Here is a 22,677-nt window from a genome sequence, read left to right on the forward strand (position 1 = left end):
TTAACGTGTTACTGTTCACTTAACAATATTGTACCCTACAAATTCGTCGTCACGCCCATCTACATCCAAGACATTTCTTTTATTTACCAGCTGCTTGCAGAAAACCACTGGATGGCGTGGATCTTGATACTAAATTGGAAGTTTTACTTGACAACAATAAAACCAACCTTTGGAGCGAACCTACTTCAGAGAGGACAGTGAAGGTCACTGTCAAATCAGTCGATGACACCTCAGACCTGACGATTAAGATATCAGCTGTCAGCATAAGCACAACCAATGGTTCACCTCCCGATAGCGTTACAATTGGTGTCCTCTCGTCCAGCGATGGACCTGTTGAAGGCGAATTTACAGCTCAACCCGGAGACGATCAGACTCCAGGAATGTACGAGCTTCGAAACTTGACTGGTTTGAATGAAGTTTATTTCGAAATCACTCTTCCTGACGACTACAACGTGGCAGATTCGGAACTGACGGTGACATTCAGAGGATGTATTGAAACAGGTAATTTCATTTCTTTATGCGCTGAAGAAGTCCTCATTCATCTCTTTTGTTCTTGTATATGATCTATACATTTCTCCCACTAAATTTAACCACTACCTGCTGATATTGCAACAGCATATCAACTTTGGAATTTTGTGTGATCACAAAAAGATGATTGGCAGGTTATTGATTTGGTAAATTTATGTCTATACATTTTTCACCCATTACTCCTGCACTTTAATTCTTTTTTCTAATTAATCAGTCCTCATCCATCTCTTTTGATCGTGTAATGATCCATTCATATATAACCGGTAACTGCTGATATTCCAACAACACATCAACTTCAGAATTTTAAGTAATCACAAAGAAAAAAAAAAGATAATTGGCATGTTATTGCTTTGGTAGGTTTATGTCCATATATTTCTTGCTGATTATTCTGGTACTTTATAACAGTGCACTCAACTTATCAGCAACAATTTCACACTACACTACACTACGATTCATTTTTGTTTCATTAATCAGCAACGGGCATGGAAACAACAGTAGTTACAACCGTTGTAACTACAACTGTACCTACCACCACGTCGAAACCCACAACAGTCACTGAAGCTACCACCACAGCTGTTACCACAACAACTCCGATGGGTACTACTAGGACGGAGGAGACCACAACTCTTTCTACTACTACTACTCCTGCTCAGACTACAGCAATGGGTAAAGCCTTGTTCTTGGGGGGGGGGGGTTTCTCCCTCCTCTCTCTCTCTCTCTCTCTCTCTTTGGCAAATGAGCTTTCTTTACAAATTAATCCCGTAAGTTACATTTCCCTTCTATCCGAATTTAAAGCATGGGATTTAGCAGAGAATAATGTTTTACATTGACTACTGGTGGCACTTTGATACTTAAACGATTGTCATCGCTACAATACAATACATTGTTATATATCCCCAAAACAACATCTCCTCCAACAACTAAGGTGGTAGTGGTGGAGACAACTACTACTCAGTCGACCATCACATATACCACTTCAGCTACTGAACAACCGACAACAGCACCAGGTTATTTCCATTCCATTCTAATATGATTCATGTCCCATTAGTATAAACATCAACGGTAGTGGAACGCTATGGTATGGCCAAAATGTTTTACCCAATAACTGAGACGAACGATTGACCATTCTTTTCAGAATGCTACGAGCCACAAGAGCCATTGCAAGAAGTCACTGCCTTGACATACGAAGCCAGCTTCAGTCAGCCTACTACTATCACTGGAATCAAACTACCTGCTAACAGCTTCCCTACAATGACTACAGTAGTATTCAGGATCAAGCGCGCCGAAGGAGATGAATGGATTATTGTTCCTGCACAGAGCACAGAATCAGGATCTGGTGACTTCTCCGGTTCAGGACCGGGAGAGTCAGAGAGTCAGGTAAATCCTAAATAGACAAGTATTCCCTTGTTCTACACAGAACATACTTTACCACTTCTTGTTTTAATACGTTATAAAAGGAAAACGGGCGGTATTTCGCCTGTATCTTCTATTAACCCTTTATGTGCTTTGAGTGTTGGTTTGCACGTACCATGGGCGTAAATCCCGGGGGGGATGGGGGGGATATATCCCCCCCTGAAATGGAGGAGGGGGGGATGGCCTGTACAATCATCCTCCCCTGAAATCTGAGGAAAAAATGGAGGAAGCAGAAATGTGCTTTTATCAATTTTGACATATTTTTATTGCATGACGTTCGTACGCCCGCCTTCAGAGAGGTAACAGAGCTGAACAGTATTCCATCTGATAGGATAATGTATACTTAATTTTCTCAAGCGCTCGCTCGCTTCGCTCGCTCGCGAAGAAAGTAATATCGACATAAGGTATGGTCCAGACGTTGACAACGTCAAATAGCATATGACAGGCTTACATGTAAACATGCTATGACGCGAGCAACTCGGGATCATCTGCAAATTATGTACGAAAACAAACAAACAATAACAAAAACCATACCGCCATAATTGAACCCCCTCCATTTTCCTGAATCATTCCTGAAACGATGATGACTCTGATACATCTATGGGCATACCCAGGGATGATCAGGGGCGTCGAATCTATCTTGGGGGGGGGGGGGCAAAGAGGCATTTGCCCCACCCCTGCGGAAGTGTTGGGGCAGACAAATCATTTGTCCCCCAAGCAATTCCCGAGATGAGGACAAATCTCGAACTTTCTTTGTAGAAAATTGTCCAAATACCGCCAGAACTATGCACCAGATCGTTGAATTGCAATCATAAGCATGCAAAAGCTCCGCTACTGGATCCCTTTCGATAGACTTTGAACACTTTTGAGATTGACGTATTTCCTAATATTTTATCAAAGAGCGTGCAGCAGACCTTTCACTTACAAAAGCTCCCTCATTATATGCAGAGGCGTCGATGGAGGGGGGGGGGGGGTGGTATCCCATAAAAGTATTGGGGACAAACATATCTATTGCTCCTCCCGAGATGTGGAAATATTCTTACTTTTTTGATAGAAAACTGTCTAAATATTTCATCCACAGATGGCTGAATTTCAATTCTGCAAAATAATACAACATCCCCCTCGTTTAAGAGGGGGTTAGGCCTACCCCATGCCTCCTATACCCTCCTCGTTCAGTCCTTTCTACTTAATACACTTTAGATTAACATATTTTAAAATGTTTCATCTAAAGTGTGCACCATTTCTGTTACTTCAGTTTAAAAAAAATGCAAAAGTTCCGTGGGTGGAGATATCTAGATACCTTCAATTAACAGAGGGACCCCCCCCCCAAAAAAAAAAAATCCTGATGTTGCGCCAGCCCCCCCCCCTTAATTTCCAAAGCGAAAAAATAGCTACAAACGGCAGTTTTTGGACTGTAAAATGTCAAAATTTCCAAGCTCGCTCGCTTCGCTCGCTCGCATTTAATCGTTATGCCTGATTCTGATATTGCTACCAGTAACTGACAGCAGTTTCGCCCCGTTGCGCCCCCCCCCCTTAATTTCAAAGACGAAAAAAATGTAGCTACAAACGGCAGTTTTTGTACTGTAAAATGTCAAAATTTTCAAGCTCGCTCGCTTCGCTCGCTCGCATTTAATCGCAATGCTATTTACCCAATTGTTGCTGCCAGTAATTGCCCACAGTTGCACCCAGTGCGCTCCCTTAATTTCCAAAGCGAAAATGTAGGCCTACCATTAGCTATCAAACGGTAGTTTTTGGACTTTAAAATGTCAAAAATTTGAAGCTCGCTCGCTTTGCTCGCTCGCATTAATCGTTATGCCATTCTCCTGATGTTGCTGCCAGTAACTGGCAGCAGTTGCGCCTGTCGCCCCCCCCCCCCCTTAATTTCCAAAGCGAAAAAATAAAGCTACAAACGGTAGTTTTGCGACTGTAAAATGTCAAAATTTTCAAGCTCGCTCGCTTCGCTCGCTCGCATTTAATCGTTAGGCTATTCTCCTGATGTTGATGCCAGTAATTGTCAGCAGTTGCGCCGGGTGCGCCCCCCCCCCCCTTAATATCCAAAGCGATAAAATATATAGCTACAAACGGCAGTTTTGGGACTGTAAAATGTCAAAATTTTCAAGCTCGCTCGCTTCGCTCGCTGGCATTTAATTGCTGTGCTATTCTCCCGATATTGCCGCCAGTAATCGTCAGCAGTTGGGCCCGATGCGCCCCCCCCCCCCACTTAATTTCCAAAGCGAATAAATATAGCTACAAACTGCAGTTTTGTGGTTTTAGAATGTCAAAATTTTCCAGCTCGTTCGATTCGCTCGCTCGCATTTAATCGTTATGCTATTCTCCTTATGTTGCTGCCAGTAACTGGCAGCAGTTACGCTCGTTGCGCCCCCCTTTATTTCCAAAGCAAAAAATATAGCTACAAACTGCAGTTTTGGGACTGTAAAATGTCAAAATTTCAAGCTCGCTCGCTCCTCTCGCTCGCATTTAATCGTTATGCAATTCTCCTGATGTTGTTGCCAGTAATTGCCAGCAGTTGCGCCCGGTGCGCCCCCTCCCCTCCTTAATATCCAAAGCGAAAAAAATATAGTTACAAACGGCAGTATTTGGACTGTAAAATGTCAAAATTTTCAAGCTCGCTCGCTTCGCTCGCTCGCATTTAATCGTTATGCCAATCTCCTGATGTCGTGCCGGTAATTGCCAGCAGTTGAGCCCGGTGCGCAACCCCCTTAATTTTGAAAGCGAAAAAATATCGCTACAAACGGCAGTTTTTGTACTGTAAAATGTCAAAATTTACAACGCTCGCTCGCATTTAATTTTTATGCAATTCTCCTGATGTTGCTCCAAGTAATTTATTGTTTCACACCGTCATTCTGAAAAAACTTACAATGTTGCTCAATGACTGCGCTGTGGAATGTATGGCATATCGTTATGTATTGTAGTCCCCATCAAGTTTGCAGACTGACAGCGCAGCACACACGCGCACACACACATACACACGCAAGCACGCATAAGCATACACACCCTCAAAATTACTTTTCCACGAGGTGCCCCCCCCCCCCCAATGTCTTGACCCACGGTACGCCACTGTGTGTCTGTGTGTGTGTGTGTGTTCGTGTGTGTGTGTCTGTCTGTGTGTCTGTCTGTGTGTGTGTCTGTGTGTGTGTGTTGAGGGGGGGGGGGGGGGAGCACCTCCAGGCTTCTCCACCCCATCCCTCCCAAGGCTGCGCCGGTCCAGTTCTGGGCTTGTAACCGTGGTGATGGTGACTATCGCCGATCATCCCCCCACTCCTCAGTACGGATTTACGCCGCTGGCACGTACAACCCTAAAGCACTGTATACGATATCCAACGACCATGAATGATAGAGAAAGGCTTAATAGTCTGGGTGCCAGAGGCTGAACCTTGTTTTACCGTCCACCCAATGTTTTTTGATGGTTTCAACCTATTTTGGGGGTGTTGAATCCGAATCTGGATGATGCAACTCTTGCATCCTTGAGGGTTTTGAGATATTCAAGATGGCCGCCAATATGGCCGCCCAAACCGGAAATTCCCATGTATTTCCTTCTAGATGGTGAGAAATTGAAAACAATTGACGGTTTCACCCTATTTCGAGGGTGCTAAATCCGAATCTGGATGATGCAACTCTTGCATCCTTGAGGATTTTGAGATATTCAAGATGGCCCCCAAAATGGCCGCCCAAACCGAAAATTCCCACATATTTCCTTCTAAATGGTGTGAAATTGAAAATAATTGATGATTCTACCCTATTTCGAGGGTGCTGAATCCGAACGTGGATGATGCAACTCCTGCATCCATGAAGTTTTTGAGATATTCAAGATGGCCGCCAAAATGGCCGCCACTTAGAACCGGAAATTCCCATGTATTTCCTTCCAAATGGTGAGAAATTGGAAACAATTGATGGTTCTACCCTATTTCGAGGGTGCTGAATCCGAATCTGGATGATGCAACTCTTGCATCCATGAAGTTTTTGAGATATTCAAGATGGCCGCCAAAATGGCTGCCAATTAAAACCTGAAATTCGTTATATCCCATGTATTTCCTTCTAAATGGTGGGAAATTATTGGAAACAATTGATGGGTCTACCCTATTTCGAGGGTGCTGATTCCGAATCTGGATGATGCAACTCTTGCATCCATGAAGTTTTTGAGATATTCAAGATGGCCGCCAAAATGGCCCCCAATCAAAACCGACAATTCCCATGTATTTCCTACTAAATGGTAAGAAATTGAAAACTATTCATGGTTTTACCCTATTTCGAGGGTGCTGAATCCGAATCTGGATGATGCAACTCTTGCATCCTTGAGGATTTTGAGATATTCAAGATGGCCCCCAATATGGCCGCCAAAACCCGAAAATTCCCACGTATTTCCTTCTATAAATGGTGTGAAATTGAAAAATAATTGATTATTCTACCCTATATCGAGGGTGCTGTATCCGAATCTGGATGACGCAACTCTTGCATCCATGAAGTTTTTGAGATATTCAAGATGGCCGCCAAAATGGCCGCCAATTAAAACCAGAAATTCCCATGTATTTCCTTCTAAATGGTGAGAAATTGAAAACAATTGACGGTTCAACCCTAATTCGAGGGTGCTGAATCCGAATCTGGATGATGCAACTCCTGCATTGTTGAAGATTTTGAGATATTCAAGATGGCCGTTAAAATGGTCGCCCAAAACGGAAGTTCCCATGTATTTCCTTGTAAATGGTGACAATTTGATAGCAATTGGTGGTTTTTATCTTATTTTGAGTGTGCTGAATCCGAAGTTGCAGGATACAACTTTTGCATTCTTAACGGTTTAGAGATGGTAAAGATGGTCGCCAAAAATGACCGCCAAAAACGGAAATTCATAGGTAGACCCCCTATTTCCTTCTAACTGGTGTAAAATATAAAACAGTTGGTGGTTTCACCCTATTTTGAGTTTGCTGAATTTGATGCTCCAGGATACAGCTCTTGCTTCCTTGAGGGTTTCGAGATAGTAAAGGTGGCCGCCAGAATGGCCCCCAAATGGCCGTCAAAAACGAAAATTTCCATGTAAGCCCTATATATCACCTTCTAAATGGTGTAAAATTAAAAACAATTGGCGGTTTTACTCTATTTTGAGGGTGCTGAATCCGAACCTGGTTGATGCAACATTCGTGTTCTTTTTTTAGGGTTTTGAGATGTCCAAGATGACCACCAAAATAACTGTCAAAAATTGGAAAATTTTAGACCCTACTCAGCACCATGACCCTCGAAACTTGGTTGTTTAAATTGGTCCATTCTTTAGGGTTTTTAGACGTCCAAGATGACAGCCAAAATAAGTGGCATAATAAGTTGCCAATGTTAATATATTTTTTCGTAATGGTGAAAATTTTAAAATACATTGATGGTTTTATCCTATTTCGAGGGTGCTGAATGTCTTTGAAAGGTTTGAGACATCTATAAATGTCCTGTATAAGCGGAAACTCCTTAACATTTTCTTATACTTAAATGGTGAAGTATTGTGCTCTAACGCGAAGCGGAGGATTAAACCCAGGGTGAAAAGCAATAATTCGTATTCTAACACTCAACTCAGTTGAGCGGATTTGTCAAATCGGCCGAAAGTTTTTGGCATCCAAAATGACTGTCACAATGATATTGTAATATACTGAGATATTCCGATATGTCTCAAACGGAACTTTAACACGTACTGAAAAAAAAAGTGATATTGACATCATACTGAAACGTACAAACACAAAGATATGACTGAAAATTCCTTTATGCATAATTGTTAATAATGCTTGTGGTCGTCAATATGGCTTAACAGATGTGAAGTTAATCCTTTTCGGCTACCAATAGAGTAAAATTAAATTGTAGCATGCTGGTATTTGGTGTTGAAACTTGTCTTGTATTCTGACGAGTCTCGCCTCGTATTTTTATAAAACTTGTCTCTTATTCTGATTACGTCATTGGAAATGGTTGCATCCATGACCACTATAGCAGATATCAATAAGGGTAATTTCAAAAGCACTCTGCGCGATTATGATATTCGTAAGTCCTGGATTATCAACTTTTACCTTACATGTTGTCGTTTGGTTTTTTATTCAGTTTTTTTTTTTTAACAGCGCGTTACCTGTGATTTGTCCATCCCCTCTTGTGTGTTTGTAATATATATATATATATATATATATATATATATATATATATAATGTTACATCATATTGCCGAAAAAGTATACTATGAAAAAAACTATAAAATATAAATAACAATAAAAATGTCCAACTCGTGTCTCCAACAATGTCATCAAGACCACCAATATAAACCAATTAACCAATTTGATCGAGTGTTCATGGATGAAGAGATTTGAACTGCTCATGGATTAAGACAGGTAATGTTGGGTAATTTAGGTAAACTTCTCTACATCACTATCACAATATGATTTAGATGAACTGCTGGCACACTTTGTATCGTACCAACTCAAAGATATCCGGTAGAGCTGGTTTCACTGTATTATACAGCAAGTTCAAACTGTGCCATTGACGAAAACATGAAATCTTTCAGTCAAAAATAAGATAGGGTAAAACCATCAATTGTTATAAATTTCTCACCATTTATAAGAAGGAAATATATACATAAGAATTTCCGTTTCGGCGGCCATTTTGGCAGCCATCTTGAATATCTCAATGTGAATCATCCAGATTCGGATTAAGCATCCTCGAAATAGGGTAAAACCATCTATTGTTTTCTATTTCTCATCATTTAAAAGCTAATTCATAGGAGTTTCCGGTTTTAATTGGCGGCAATTTAGGCTGCCATTTTGGCGGCCATCTTGAATATCTCAATACCTCCAAGGATGCACGGGGTTCCATCATCCAGATTCGGATTCAGCACCATCGAGCTAGGGTAAAACCATTAATTGTTTTCAATTTCTCACCATTTAGAAGGAAATATATAGGAATTTCCGGTTTTGGCAGGCATTTTGGCGGCCATCTTGAATATCTCAAAATCTTCAAGAATGCAACAGTTGCATCATCCAGATTCGGATTTGGCACCCTCGAAATAGGGTAAAACCACCGATTGTTTTCAACTTCTCATCATCCAGAAGGAAATGCATGGGAATTTCCGGTTTGGGCGGCCATATTGGCGGCCATCTTGAATATCTCAAAACCCTCAAGGACGCAAGAGTTGCATCATCCAGATTCGGATTCAGCACCCCCGAAATAGGGTAGAACCATCAAAAAACATTGGGTGGACGGTAAAACAAGGTTAGGCCCAAAAAGTGGCTTTGGCACCCAGACTATAACAATATCCTCTATCTTCAGTGTACCAGTCCTAGCTGTCAAATCTCTACTGATCATCTTCTCTGATTCATCGTACTAAAACTTGTTATCTTTCTTGGAAAAACATTATTATGTCACCCCTTTATTGCAGTCGTATTTCAAACATATTTGATTTTCCAGATTTGCATTTGCATTTTCTGAACATTGTTTGGTCCAGACATCAAATTGGAAAGTGGTGCTAATGCATTGATTAATTTCTTTGTATTCTTCATAGGGCGAAGTGACGTTTTCTTTGAGTGACTCTGCTCCAACGAACCTCTGGCTTCCATCCGAATTGGGGCCTGTGCGAGCTATCGAAGCAACCTTTGGAGATGCACTTAATCTGGGAAATGAAATCAAGGTCTACGGCTGTCAGGGTAGGTGCACTTTAAGCGATTTATTCAAAAACAACACTCTTATGTGGACAAGTTCTTGTAAGTTTTCGGCTTTCTAATTCCATGAAAACTCTCTGATATGGTTCAATTTAGCATCTCCAATAGCTGCACAAAATTTGATTGACAAACGGCGAAGCGAACGGTAGGTGTGCATTTCTACATGATTACCAGAATTCCGAAATTTACGTTTAGGCCTATTTGAGGGACTATGTCCTTCTAGATTTATGAAAGTTCGTTCTCCGTCATCACAAACTGGCCCGTATTTTGATGATTTTTCAAATTAACATTGATTGTTTTTTTCGTTGGAGGAGCATTTGCTCGGTCGCAGTCACACTGCACGATATGCGCGCTCAATGTCAATGCCTGTGCAAGGCCGCTGAAAATGCATCGCGCTCTACACTAAAATTGCATCGGGGACGTTGCGGCGCTCGTTGGTGGCCGAATACTGGTGCAGTAGACATTTGCATTCAACCCTTGCATTGAATAATTCCCGTAGACACTAATCATAGGGATAATTGCCTAGGGGGTACTGGTGTACGTAAATTTTGTTTTTCTTTTGCGCTTTTTTGGATACCATCAAAGATCGTACACTCATACGACCTTTGATATCATCACACTCTCGGCTTGCTATAATTAAAATATCCCGCAAAAAAAAAGGCGTATTTCTCGATTTTTAGCGCTTTTTCGGCGACCCGTCGCGTAGACAATACAAGTGTACTCTTAAAACTGGACTTAATTCGCGCGCGCTTGGAAAAGTTCCGATTCTGCACTTTTGACGGTGGAATTTTGGATTTTCGATGGATTTTTGGAGGAGACTTAAGGACTTTCCTGTACGTGAATGAGTGTTAATCCGTATGTGTAATGATGTGATTTGCGTGTGATGTGACTGTAGAACCAAAGATCGTACACTTCAGTGTACGATCTTTGGTAGAACTCACTGGCTGGTGATAAAGCACACTGGCAATTAAGTGGCCGAATTCTGGTAGATGACCGAATGCACATTATGTTTACCCCGACTTTGTACTTAAAGGCATGGGTCTGCCGCCTTTGACGGCCCCTCTCTAGTTGTTGTTTTGTATTGTGTTTTAAAAGAATCCTCACGTTTTTCGACCGTGAAATTGCCTGGAGAGAAATACTTGACATGGTGATGTTAGCACTTATATTATAGTATGTCCACGAAGGCAAAACTCAAAGGTATACCATTCGACAAATAAACCACGTCATCTTTCGCCATTTCTGTCTACGTCTCCAAAAGTTTAATGTTACGCAACAACACTCAGTCAGCGCAAACTGCACCTTTTTCATGTGTGGGTAAGAGAGCTCGTCTCTGAATAACATGAGCCTGGTATGTAAGAATCATGCTCGAGCCCATGGGAAGCCCGTCACGTTTGTCCTTCATCAAGACGCTATGTCCACATTGCTGCTTTCCACACAGGAGTATAAATGGGTACCTGGTGTGGATGAGAAAGCTTTTGTTGGTTGATCAGCATCATGTGTGCGCCATGAGTGCGACAGGCTGGAATGCTCCCCATGGAGTGGAGGGCGAGCACTGTTGTCAGTGCTGGTTGGAAACTTTGTTTCCAGTGGCCAGGGTAATAATAGTCCAAAAAGCGCATTGAGATACTAAATACATGTGAAATGCGCTATATAAAGACTAGCAATTATTATTATTATTATAACTATAATTTACATATTGATATCATATTGATAGGTAAATCAACTACCTTGTGGACGTCAACTCGAACGACAACGGTAACCACCCCGAGTATGGAAGAAACGACGACCGTCATAGAGCATTCAACGTCGGCACCCGAAGAGTCGACCATCGTCAAGACTACAGCAACTCCAGGCGGGACGACTTCTGTTTCTGGTAAGAGCGGTAACAACACCATCAACATAAGAAACAGTTCGTGTGATGAATACATTATCATTTCGCTATTCTTGTCCCATTTGGAGGATACTTTTTAACTTGATCTTTATTCTAATATTCGTCACCTTGATCATGGTGGGCTCTGCATTGAATGTACTTGAAACTCGAAAGTATGGAACATCGGTTTTCGCCAGCAATGAAACAAACTTTCAAATCGTTCATACGCGAGTTGTACATACACCACCATGTAACTGAAAGGGGTTCTGTTCAGAATTATTAAGCAGACTTTATTCGGGTTTCGGTTTGGGTTTTTTTTTTTTTTTTTTGGTAGGTTTTTTTTTTCTTTTGGGGGGGGGGAGGGTTGTTTTGTTATGTTTGTTGCCACTGTTTGTTTGTTGTTGTTGTTTGCAATAAACAGAGAACACAGTTTGCTACAACAGCATCCAAAGCGTGATTACGAGAATTGCTCAGGAGCTTCCAATCGTATGAGTAGTATTGTGTGTGTGTGTGTGTATGTGTGCGTGTGTGCTCACGTTTCTGTTCATAGTAGGGAGTTACATGCAAATATTGTCACAAGAAGACAGCCCCTGTGTAACGGGGTTATTGGTTGATCCCCACGCACACACACATATATAGGGGAGAGAGAACGATAAAAATATATATGGATATAGATATAGATATACATGTAGCAGTTTTATATAGAGATATAGATATTTACTTTTATGACCGCTGTAACTTCTCTTTTCAGAGCTAACAACTACATTAACCCAGGAGGCAACCACAGCAACGCCAAAAGTGACAACAACCCCCGGTAACTAATTGAGCATATGAGTGGACAATCCATTTTCAGAAAAGATACCGAATTGAACACACGAACTTTTTTTAGAGTACTCGTTCTAGAAGCCAGTGTGACTCAGTAGATGATCAAACGGACTCTCGGTCAGGAAGTCCCGGGTTCAAGACCCCTGGCAGAAGTGGTTGTGTCCAAGTTACCCACATTATTTAAAGGGATGGTATAGTTTTGGTTGAGATGGGGCTTCAGGTTTTTAAATTTCTTCTAAGATATAATATAATATATATATATATATATATATATATATATATATATACTAGTATATATGTGATAAAAACCTAAAATGGCAATAGATCTAAAAACGCTTTATTCTGGCGAGGAAAGCGCATGATTTAGAAACAAGACACCAAAAAGGTTAGTCATTGCATTCTTCATCAGCGACCAGGATGCGATGTGATGGTTTTTATCACATATTACATATATATATATATATATATATATATATATACATGTATATATATATTATATATATATATCTATCTATATACATATATATATATATATATATATATATATATATACATATAATATGAAAAACTATGCCAATCTATATAAGAAGGTTTCAAATTATGTAAGATGAAATTTGGCTTTGAAATGGTTGAGATATCCAACAACAAAGGGATAATGATAAGAGGTGCATAGGTCCTACCTTTTTTATTCTTTTTTTTTATCTCAGTCATTTCAAAACCGTTCCTTTTAGAATTGTATGCTTTCTCTTATTTCACAAGTAGTAGTAGACAAAAAAAAAATGAAGCCTAATCTTGACCAAAACTATACAATTCCTTTGAGCATGGAGGTGCATAGTGATTGTGATATCCCTTTTAAATCAATTCGTGATGTTGAGTAGACATGATTGATGCCGTTTATCTGTGTATTGCAATGAATACTTCCTATCATGCCAAACATCGATGTGATTATGGCAGTTTTGATTATATCACATCGATTTTTTTTCGCTGAAATTTGAAGCCTGCGAAGAAAATCGAGAATGGAAATGCGGCTGCAGTACTACCTGCGAGGATATGGCCAACAACCCATCATGCAACAACTGTGTGTACGCCTGCCACTGTGCGGAAGGATACGTCTTGGACGATGGAGAATGCGTACGTGAGGAGAGTTGCCCATGTTACTACAATGGACAATTCTATCAGGTTCGTATTCTGTTTCCAGTGTACATATGTGTGTCTGTGTCTGCGTCTGTTGTCAGTATTTATGGGCGTAGACCTATTGCGAAAGAGAAACAAGAGCTCAGGTGTAATTTAATGATCGTAATATTTTGGATGGCGATGAAGGTTATAACATTAACGATGGCACGACTTTCGTTTGCAGTATTGAGTATATCGTCATGTAAAAAAGTTAAGAATTTGTCCGACCAATGTTGCTGCAACAAAATGGGCAAGAAAAAATCGACAATTTGCAAAGCCGTTGCCCGCCCACGCATACACATACACTCCGGGGGTCATTCTGTACCGCATGCGCGTTCCCGATTTTGGGGAAAAGGAGTATATTTTTATGGGCTCAATTCGGGGGGAAATCCCGAAAATAATTGACATACGAGATCTTAGAGGATTTTTGTCCGAAATAATTTTAATCAGGGATAGTTTTCAAATCTTTACCAACAACCCTGAAATAGGTCCCGAACAGAGTTAGTTTCAAACCCAGTTTTCTTGGTGTTTGCTCCGATTCTCCCGAATGTGCTTACTCGGAATGTTTTGCCGCAAAGCACATTGGGCTGGCCTTCTTTTCGCTGTGCAGGGAAGTACATCTTCTTTGGTATATTCAGCATGAGAAAGTCTCTGAAGACAATCAAATCAAATCAAGTTCAAATTTATTCGCTTTTTCCACAATATACAAACATAAATCTCACTTTCTTGAGTGAAAGAAACGATACATACAATAATTGTACAGAGAAAACAACAATAACAGAAAAAAACTAACAGTAGCGATACATTGCAATAGTTGCTGAAGTAACGAAAGTGAAATAGTTGTCAATATATGCACTGTGTGAAAAAACGGAGGGACCCACTAAAAAGACAAAACTTGTAGAGTGTGGGCCCCTCTTGTATTAATAGCCCGATGCAAAAATTGACTTGAAGACAACAACAAATCGGCTCAAAAAGTTTGTCACATAAAAGTCTGGCAGCCCACTAAGAGACAGACGGACAAACAGTTATACAAAAAAAAACAGAGTAATGAGCATAAAACAGGACTGAGACAACAACAGGACTACTTGTAGGAAAAAAAAAACTGACTAGACGCCACAAGAGAAAGCAAGACTATAGTGTGATAAAGAGGTAACAGAATAGACAGGAATATGCAACAAAGATAAAGACAACGATCCGCGGAGGTTTGAGGAAGAAAGAGAAGAAAAAAAGAAGAAAAAAAAAGAATATAGAACAAACCCTTCAACTGCGAAATATAGGTTAAAGAAGATCTTATAGTGAAGGGTTAGGCAATAGTAACAATAATAAAAAGAACGGCAATGCAGATATTGCGGACGGGTAACAAAGTAAGCCTATAAACTAATCTGTTTCTGGGAGTCGTCATTATAGGATTGTAAAAGAAAAAAACTTTAATCTCCTTTTAAATGAGTTTATAGAAGGAGCAGATTTTAAATCATGATTCAGGGAATTCCAATAATTTGGTCCAGCGTGAATAAGTATATTCTTTGCTAGAATCGTTCGAAGAAGTGGTAAATGAAACTCGTTAGAGCGTCGGGTGGGGTAATTATGGAATGATTATTTTTTTTTTGAAACATAGAACCAAAGATAGGTGGGAGTAAACTGTTATCATACATATACATAAATTGACCTAAGTTAAATAAAAATAATTCGTTGATTTCTAATAGGTTATAACAGTCAAACAATGCATTTGTATGTGAACGTTTGGGAGAATTGGAAATGATACGGAGGGCTTTCTTTTGCAGTAATAACACTCTATTCAGGAGCGTCTGATGAGTATTGCCCCAAGCTAAAATTCCATAATTAAGGTAAGGGAGTATCAAAGAGGAGTATAACACTAGTAAGGACTTTTCAGAAATAGAAAATTCCAGTCTGTTCATAACACCTATATTGCGAGAAATAATTTTGCAGATATGATTAATATGTATTTTCCAAGAAAGTTTATTATCTACAAAAATACCAAGAAATTTAAAATATGACACACTTTCTACCTTACAATCATTCAGAACTATTTCTGAATTCAAAGAATCAACAGTATTGCTGAAAATCATATATTTTGTTTTTTGAACATTCAATGATAACTTGTTAGCTCTGACCCAGTTGGTCACTTTTTTTTCAATTCCGTATTAACTTGTTGAACAAGAACATCGATATCGTTATGGGCAAAAAAAAACAACAACAACACTGGTATCATCAGCAAAGTGTATAAAAGAAAGTAACTCTGAAACAGAGGAAAAACCTTTGATATATATTATGAATAACAGCGGCCCTAAAAGACTTCCCTGTGGAACGCCACACTAACTTCTGTTAAATGAAATTCCTGTCAATACAAGGGCTTAAAGTGTGGACACTCTTCACCTCTGAATTCTTTCTTCATTTATTGGGGTTATTTTACAATCTTCCCTTCCAACATGTCTAAAAAATTGTGATGGAGGTAATTCATGGATTTCCTTCCATAAGTCCGTAATAGGGGATCACAATCCTGACCAATTTCCATCTCTAACGGAGGTACACTGTATTTCTAAGACTCTGGATGAAGCATATGTGTATGGTTGCCCGCCTGAGTAGAGGGCCGTAGGGCCGTGAGCCGTTGCTATTAATGTCATAGGTTTCTGACGATTGCATATTACGCCTACCCCCAGCATTCACGCTCCTTAAATCTTTCACACTCTTTCCGACCCAGTACGGCGAAGAAGTCATTCTGGACGACTGCTACTCGGCTACGTGCGGCCCGACGGTGATCCGTCTTGAGAACAGCAAGGTCAAGTCGTGTAACATTGATACCTGCGCGGAAGGCATGAGGCTGTACGATCTGCAAGACGGGTCATGCTGTCGCTGTGTGCCCGGTAAATGTTGACACGCTGCATGCTCGACATTAAGTGTCAGAATATATTGTGTGTGAGAGACACGCGTTTATACAGGGCGTATATTCACGTGTCGTGTGACCTTATACTGACGAAGATCATCGTTTATTACGAACTAAAATCTCCAAACATTTATGTGCCTTCTATAGATTTAGCATGTACTAATCGCAAGACAATGTTTTTGAACAAGGGCTTTTTATTCAGTGATACAGTATTTGAGTCAAGACATCATGATAATGACTTCAATGCCACAGCAAAAGACATTTGCCTCATTATAGACTAGTTCAACAACTAGACGCAGTATTTTGTTCTGTTACCAACCTGTGTGTATAGAAAAAAAAAAGGGAACAGGTAGGCTAATGAAGATATCAATTTAATGTTGTAATGTGGTATCCCACTTACCGAAAATACTTTGTTTCTTCATGAACGTGCATATCCAGAGTGCATCGACGGAAGGGAGTGGCGCGAGGATCCTCGAGAACGTTGCGAGCGGACCTGCGACTCCGACACCGAGGTGTGCAACGTGGAAGGCCGGGAAAGTCCCTGCTATTGCTCGGACAACATGGTGTGGAACGGCACGGCGTGCGCTGACAGCTGTCAATGCGAGCATGATGTAAGGCTTCTAGCATTACACTCGTTAAATGGATGCAGAGAGAGGCCTTTTCCCTTACCCCGCCAACTATAAGATAAACAAAACAACGACAAATCGTTAATCATTTGCGCTCATCTATTGACACTTTGAATATCATCAGTTTCCCTTCCTTATCTGTGCCGTACGTACACTGTGCCGTACGTATACTATGCGTCTCTGGAGGCGATTTTCTTTTACCTCTCCGAAATTAAAGGGAAGGTAAACCCAAAGAACAATGTGGATTGAGTGAAAGCAGCAACATTAGTAGAACACATCAGTGAAAGTTTGAGGAAAATCGGTCAATCGATGCAAAAGTTATGACTTTTTAAAGTTTTGGTGATGGAACCGCTGGATGAGGAGACTACTAGAGGAAATGACGTATGAGTGGACAACGATACAAAGAAAATATAAAGGAAATTCAACAAAAAATCACTTTTCTAGAATAATGAAAGAGCAGTGGACCAACCGCTTTCAGAAAGCAGGGGAATAATTGCTACCCTTAACATATGTCAATATCAAGTTGATGAAATTTGTAATTTTCATGAAAAATGGATTTTTGTAGTATTTTCTTTATATTTCCTTGGTATTGTTGTCCACTCATACGTCATAACCTCTAGTAGTCTCCTCATCCAGCGGTTCCAACACCAAAACTTTAAAAATTCATAACTTTTGCATCGATTGTCCGATTTTCTTCAAACTTTCACTGATGTGTTCTGCTAATGTTGCTGCTTTCATTCAATCCTCATTGTTCTTGGGGTTTATCTTCCCTTTAAATGGCCAGTCAACGCGTATGAACGATTCGTATACAAAATGCATTTACATGTATAATACATGAATTAGGTAAATCAAAGGCACCCGCAATCATCTTTCATTTAAGGGAAGACCCCACAAGATGATATTCCCATAACATTGCCTTAGTGATGCTATAGCCTAGCAATATGTCCTGGGCCCTGTTGCATAAAAGTTATGATCAAACGCAACTTGATTTGCAACCAATCAGAATGGAGCATTTGGGACTTACGTTTGATCTCCTTGACTTGCGTTTGATCGTAACTTTTATGCAACGGGGCCCTGGTCAAGGTTACCGTCCAACTTCTTTTCGTTTTTCATATCTGTCTCTCAAACCGTGCGTGGTCTTTGCTTTCCAGGGAACCTGGATGGAAGGAAACTGCACATATTGCGAATATACAGACCCGATCTCGTGCATCAAATCTTGTCACAAGAATTGCACACTGGAATGTGCGGCGGACGTGAGTTTATTTTCCATAATCAGTCATTTACATGTGAATATGCCCTCATTTTTAGAGCTAATAATTTATGTGAATTTGGGGCTACGCACACGAATGTAAGAAGTGATGCATTTTGGTGTAGTTAAGCTCATTTGAATGTCGTGTCATCGATATGATCTCAAATATCAATATAACTTTAGGAGGTTTAATGACGATAGGAAACAACACAAGAAACACTTATGCAATGCCATAAGTTAAAAATTGATACTTAAATGGATCGGTTGTGCTGACCTACACTATTATGACAGTGAAGGAGAGGGCACCTCATTATGGTGAAGTAATTTTTAGTATAGTCACACTTTTTCGAACACGAATCAAGAGAATATTTGAGATGAAGGTTGAACATAGTTTCTATCGTCATTTGATTTATGTCTATTTTGTTTTTTAATACCGGTGTTTTTAGGAGGAGGTTGAAGACGTTCCCGACGAGTGCTGCAGATGTGTGCCAAGAGGTATTTTTAAGGCTTTGTTAGTTCCAGCTGTCTCTTTGTAGTTGGAAATAAGGTAGTAAATATGTATGATAATTGTAATACACCAGTATAAGTGTGTTTTCATCATGCCAAAACAGTCATATTCACAAAGCAAAAGGTCTATGCAGCCATTTAAAAGAAAGCGGGGACAATAAGAATCTCATCATTTTGCGTCCAGTACACAGTTTACGTGAAGAAACTTCCATGCAAAGCTGTAATATCTAGAAACAAAAAGTGTTTTGCAGCCCTTTAAACGAATGCGGAGACAGTAAAATTCTGATCATATTTCGGTGGACAACAGAATAGACTGACAGTGATGTTCATCATCATATATGTCAAAAACAGAAACATTGCGTGAAAGCGTATTGTTTTTTTTTTCTGAAACCACAAGTGGACTAAGTGCTAAGCAAGAAAAGTATTGCTGATAGCTCTATGATTAGCTTGTTAAAGTCTGTTTCATGGTGTTGATAACCTGACTTCGTTTTTGTCAAAACTCATAGACGAGGAATTGAACGTAAAAGACAAAATAAGAAAGGAAATTGCGTATTTCACGTGAGATGGGGTGAACAGAAATATACATCAATAGTATGTAAGGCCTATTCATAAATTTAAATGCAACATAACTAGGACAGCTTTCAGACGAGAACACTACAACAAACGTTGGTTCACCTATACCTGCGTCTGGCTATAATAGGTTTTCCTGCCAATTGCTTTGTTTTTTTTTTCTTCAGAACGTTGCATTGATCCGGATGTCCCCAATGGCTACATAGAGGTAAGTTTCGAAGCAATCACAATGATAGCTTAAGATTCATTTTGACTGCTCTTCGAACATTTAATGGCTATATACATGATGTAAAGAAGAAATTGACCCTCTATGTACTACTTTAATTACCTGTCCATAGTTTTGTATGCGAAATTTGTGCATATTCGACTTGACATTGGCACTGAAAGGGTTAATCAGCATGGATAAAAACCAAAAATTAATCATTTTGTTTCTCTCATGATAACGTACCACTTATGTTGGTTCATTTTGGAAGATAACTTTATCTTTGCTTTCGGTGTGCATTTGCTTTGCTTATCTTTGCTTTCTTTGCTTTCGGTGTGCATCTGTCTTTAGTGGGTCCCTCCTTTTTTTCACACAGTACATATATTGAAACCTATTTCACTTTCGTTATCTTAGCAAATATTGCAATGTATCGTTACTTTTAGTTTTTTCCCCTATTATTGTTGTCTTCTCTGTATAGTATACAATTGTATGCATTGTTTTTGTCACTCAAGAAAGTGAGATTTATGTTTGTATATTGTGGAAAAAACGAATAAATATGAACTTTAACTTGAACTTGACAGATTCGTAGCTTTTCGCAATGTGCAGTCAAGTTCAAGTGAATTGTAATACCCTGGGGCAGCCATTTTTTCTTGTTTTCATGGCCCAAAGGGGTGTTAAAGGGGACCTCCGGATGATTTTTTTTCAGACTTTACCATTTGAACAACTATAGATTAGTTAAACTGAATACAGAGTTTCAGAATTTATAGTGATTGGGATGAGGAATGAGAATGTTTTCAAAATCGATAACAAATTGCAGCGAACAAGGATGATGACATGGCAGCCTCACCGTAAGAATGCATGAGTTAGGGCTCAAAGAAGCAAAACAAAAGAAGAAGAAATGCGTAGATTCTTCACAGGTGAACTTGTTGAATTACAGAATTACACTGCTACATTTCTATAATATGTGAGGCTCTCATGTAATCAACACTGTTCAGTGTAATTTGTTTAAGATTTTTAAGTTTATTGGTTTCTCTGCACAAGGACCACAATACATTCCACGAATCTACACATGAGGCTGTCGATTTATGTACCACCATGATGCGAAATTATGAAAACCATCTGGAATGTCCCTTTAAAATTGAGCACGGAGCACGACCTTGGTTTTTTTTTCCTGCTCTGAGAATTGAGAAGTGACGTACTGGTTGTATACATACATTTACAACGACCATCCAATTTTTCGCCCTGTCCAGCTCAACGAGGCCTGGGCGATATCGGAATGCAAGATTGCCGAGTGCATCAAGATAGGAACACAGTATATCATTCGCGAGACAATATCCTCCGAGTGTGGTAAGCCTTTGTGTGCATGGCCTTGTTTTGTTTTGTTTTTAAGACTAATATCTTGCATATTCAAATGTCTGTTCCGTACAACGTCGCATATATGATCATTTTGTCAGCTGGTCGTTTCATGATAATCGCGTCAGCGAAAGTATTGCCATTTACAGTGTTCTGTTACCCAACTCTTTTCAAAGTGAAATACAGGTCCATGTCCATGTTGGCTTTGGTCTAATGATTTCTTTTTGTTTCTGGCAGAAAAGCTAAGATATTTTGCATACAGAAAAACAACAAAATACCACATTGTAAGATGCCTTCCTCTATGCTAGAGTTATGCCAGAATTTTCCATACAACTTCTGTATTATCATATTTGCTTAATGTTCTTCTATTCATGGCAGATAGCTTAGAAGGTAGTTAGCATTTGACACTGATGTACACTGAGAGAGAAAAGCGCTGGAAGCACCTAATCTCATTCCTCAGTTTTCGTAAGATTGCACTTTAATTTTATTCGTGTTCCTTCTACTCCATTCACTAGCGATTCAAAATGAGTGTGGTCAATCCCTCGATCCCCTCCCCCCCCCCCCCCATGCATGACTACTTTGGTCATATTTTTCTGCTTGTCAAGTAAGGTGGTCAAAAACAGAACCCTTCTCAAAAGGGGGCACATAAACTGCGAAAACAAGCGTTATTATATCAATTTACATTCCCACTAATGCTACCATGTACGTATATGTTTGAACGCGCAGTGCCAGGAACAACAACGCCTCAATTTACGTCGCCAACGGTGCCTACCACGCCAGGTAAGTGGAGAACCAAAGTATATTTTAGCAGTTGATCTATAAATGGAGCTAGTTCCGTGATATATCTATATCATGACCTATTCCTTTATCATTTTGGACGCGTCTGCAAACCTTTGACAAAGCATAAGATGGATGCGTCCTGTATATCTGTAGCATCCATTTCCTACTGTTGATTTGATTTTTTCTTTCATTTGATTTCAAGTACTATCTATGTGGCATTTACAATTACATCATTTTTCAGCAATTTCACTGACGTCAAATTTGGTATTGCACAATTATGGTTACTGTACTTTCGCATTTTCCAATTAGTTTTGCCGATATCCGCTCACGTAATGTTTTGCTTACAAAGAGTTATTTGGTCCTCTTCTAATGTCAGTCGAAAAGAGGACCGCTTCTTCCAAAAGAAAGAGGTGTCCACAACCCTAGAAAGCATGATTATTGTATAGAATTTCCGTTAATGCTATCTCACGTATATGTGTGTGATTGTACAGTACCAGAAACGACAACGCCTCAGGTTACGTCATCCGCGGTGCCTACTACGACACTATCAGGTGGGTGTACTACTACCATGGACCTTAAACAACGTCGTATGTTCATGGTATTATCGATGTGGCTGTAAGCACCAAATGTATCCAACATATCATATCTATGACGTCAATCGCATCTGCTCGAGCACTATTTCCTCCCTAATCCACATTGTCTGATAGTGGTCAAAAAGTCCAGACCGGACAGTCGAGTCCATTCCAAATTGCTAGTTTTATTATTTCAACATTTTCCAGACTTCATAACCGACAGCAAATTTCACTACCTAGACAAAAATAATATGCTGATACGCATGGTATCAAAATGTCGACACAAGCCCCGCTCACACTGCCAAAAGATCGAGATCAGAAAGATCGAGATCATAAAGATCGCGATCTTAGACTTCGCGATCTTTTGCCAATGTGACCGTGGCTTTTGTGGTTTCTGTATGTATTTTTTAATGTCATTGT

General features: G+C 39.8%; 1 protein-coding gene across 1 annotated transcript in view; it reads left to right on the top strand.

Annotated features, from left to right (window-relative positions):
- Positions 1-1,010: 1,010 nt before the first annotated feature.
- The window catches only part of LOC139740678 (uncharacterized), a 33,737-nt gene continuing 12,070 nt past the window's right edge, over positions 1,011-22,677 (top strand). Inside the window, exons 1-14 of the mRNA XM_071651249.1 lie at positions 1,011-1,194; positions 1,664-1,905; positions 9,472-9,613; positions 11,343-11,501; positions 12,250-12,312; positions 13,321-13,502; positions 16,216-16,378; positions 16,837-17,009; positions 18,176-18,277; positions 18,720-18,768; positions 19,518-19,558; positions 20,803-20,899; positions 21,632-21,685; positions 22,177-22,236. Of these exons, the coding sequence (XP_071507350.1) occupies positions 1,011-1,194; positions 1,664-1,905; positions 9,472-9,613; positions 11,343-11,501; positions 12,250-12,312; positions 13,321-13,502; positions 16,216-16,378; positions 16,837-17,009; positions 18,176-18,277; positions 18,720-18,768; positions 19,518-19,558; positions 20,803-20,899; positions 21,632-21,685; positions 22,177-22,236 (1,711 nt within the window). The remainder of the gene's footprint in view (positions 1,195-1,663; positions 1,906-9,471; positions 9,614-11,342; positions 11,502-12,249; positions 12,313-13,320; positions 13,503-16,215; positions 16,379-16,836; positions 17,010-18,175; positions 18,278-18,719; positions 18,769-19,517; positions 19,559-20,802; positions 20,900-21,631; positions 21,686-22,176; positions 22,237-22,677) is intronic.

The sequence above is a fragment of the Diadema antillarum genome, unplaced genomic scaffold (genome assembly GCF_040938485.1).
Source record: "Diadema antillarum isolate AM-2024a unplaced genomic scaffold, OU_Dant_1.0 seq00000871_RagTag, whole genome shotgun sequence".
NCBI classification, from domain to species: domain Eukaryota; kingdom Metazoa; phylum Echinodermata; class Echinoidea; order Diadematoida; family Diadematidae; genus Diadema; species Diadema antillarum.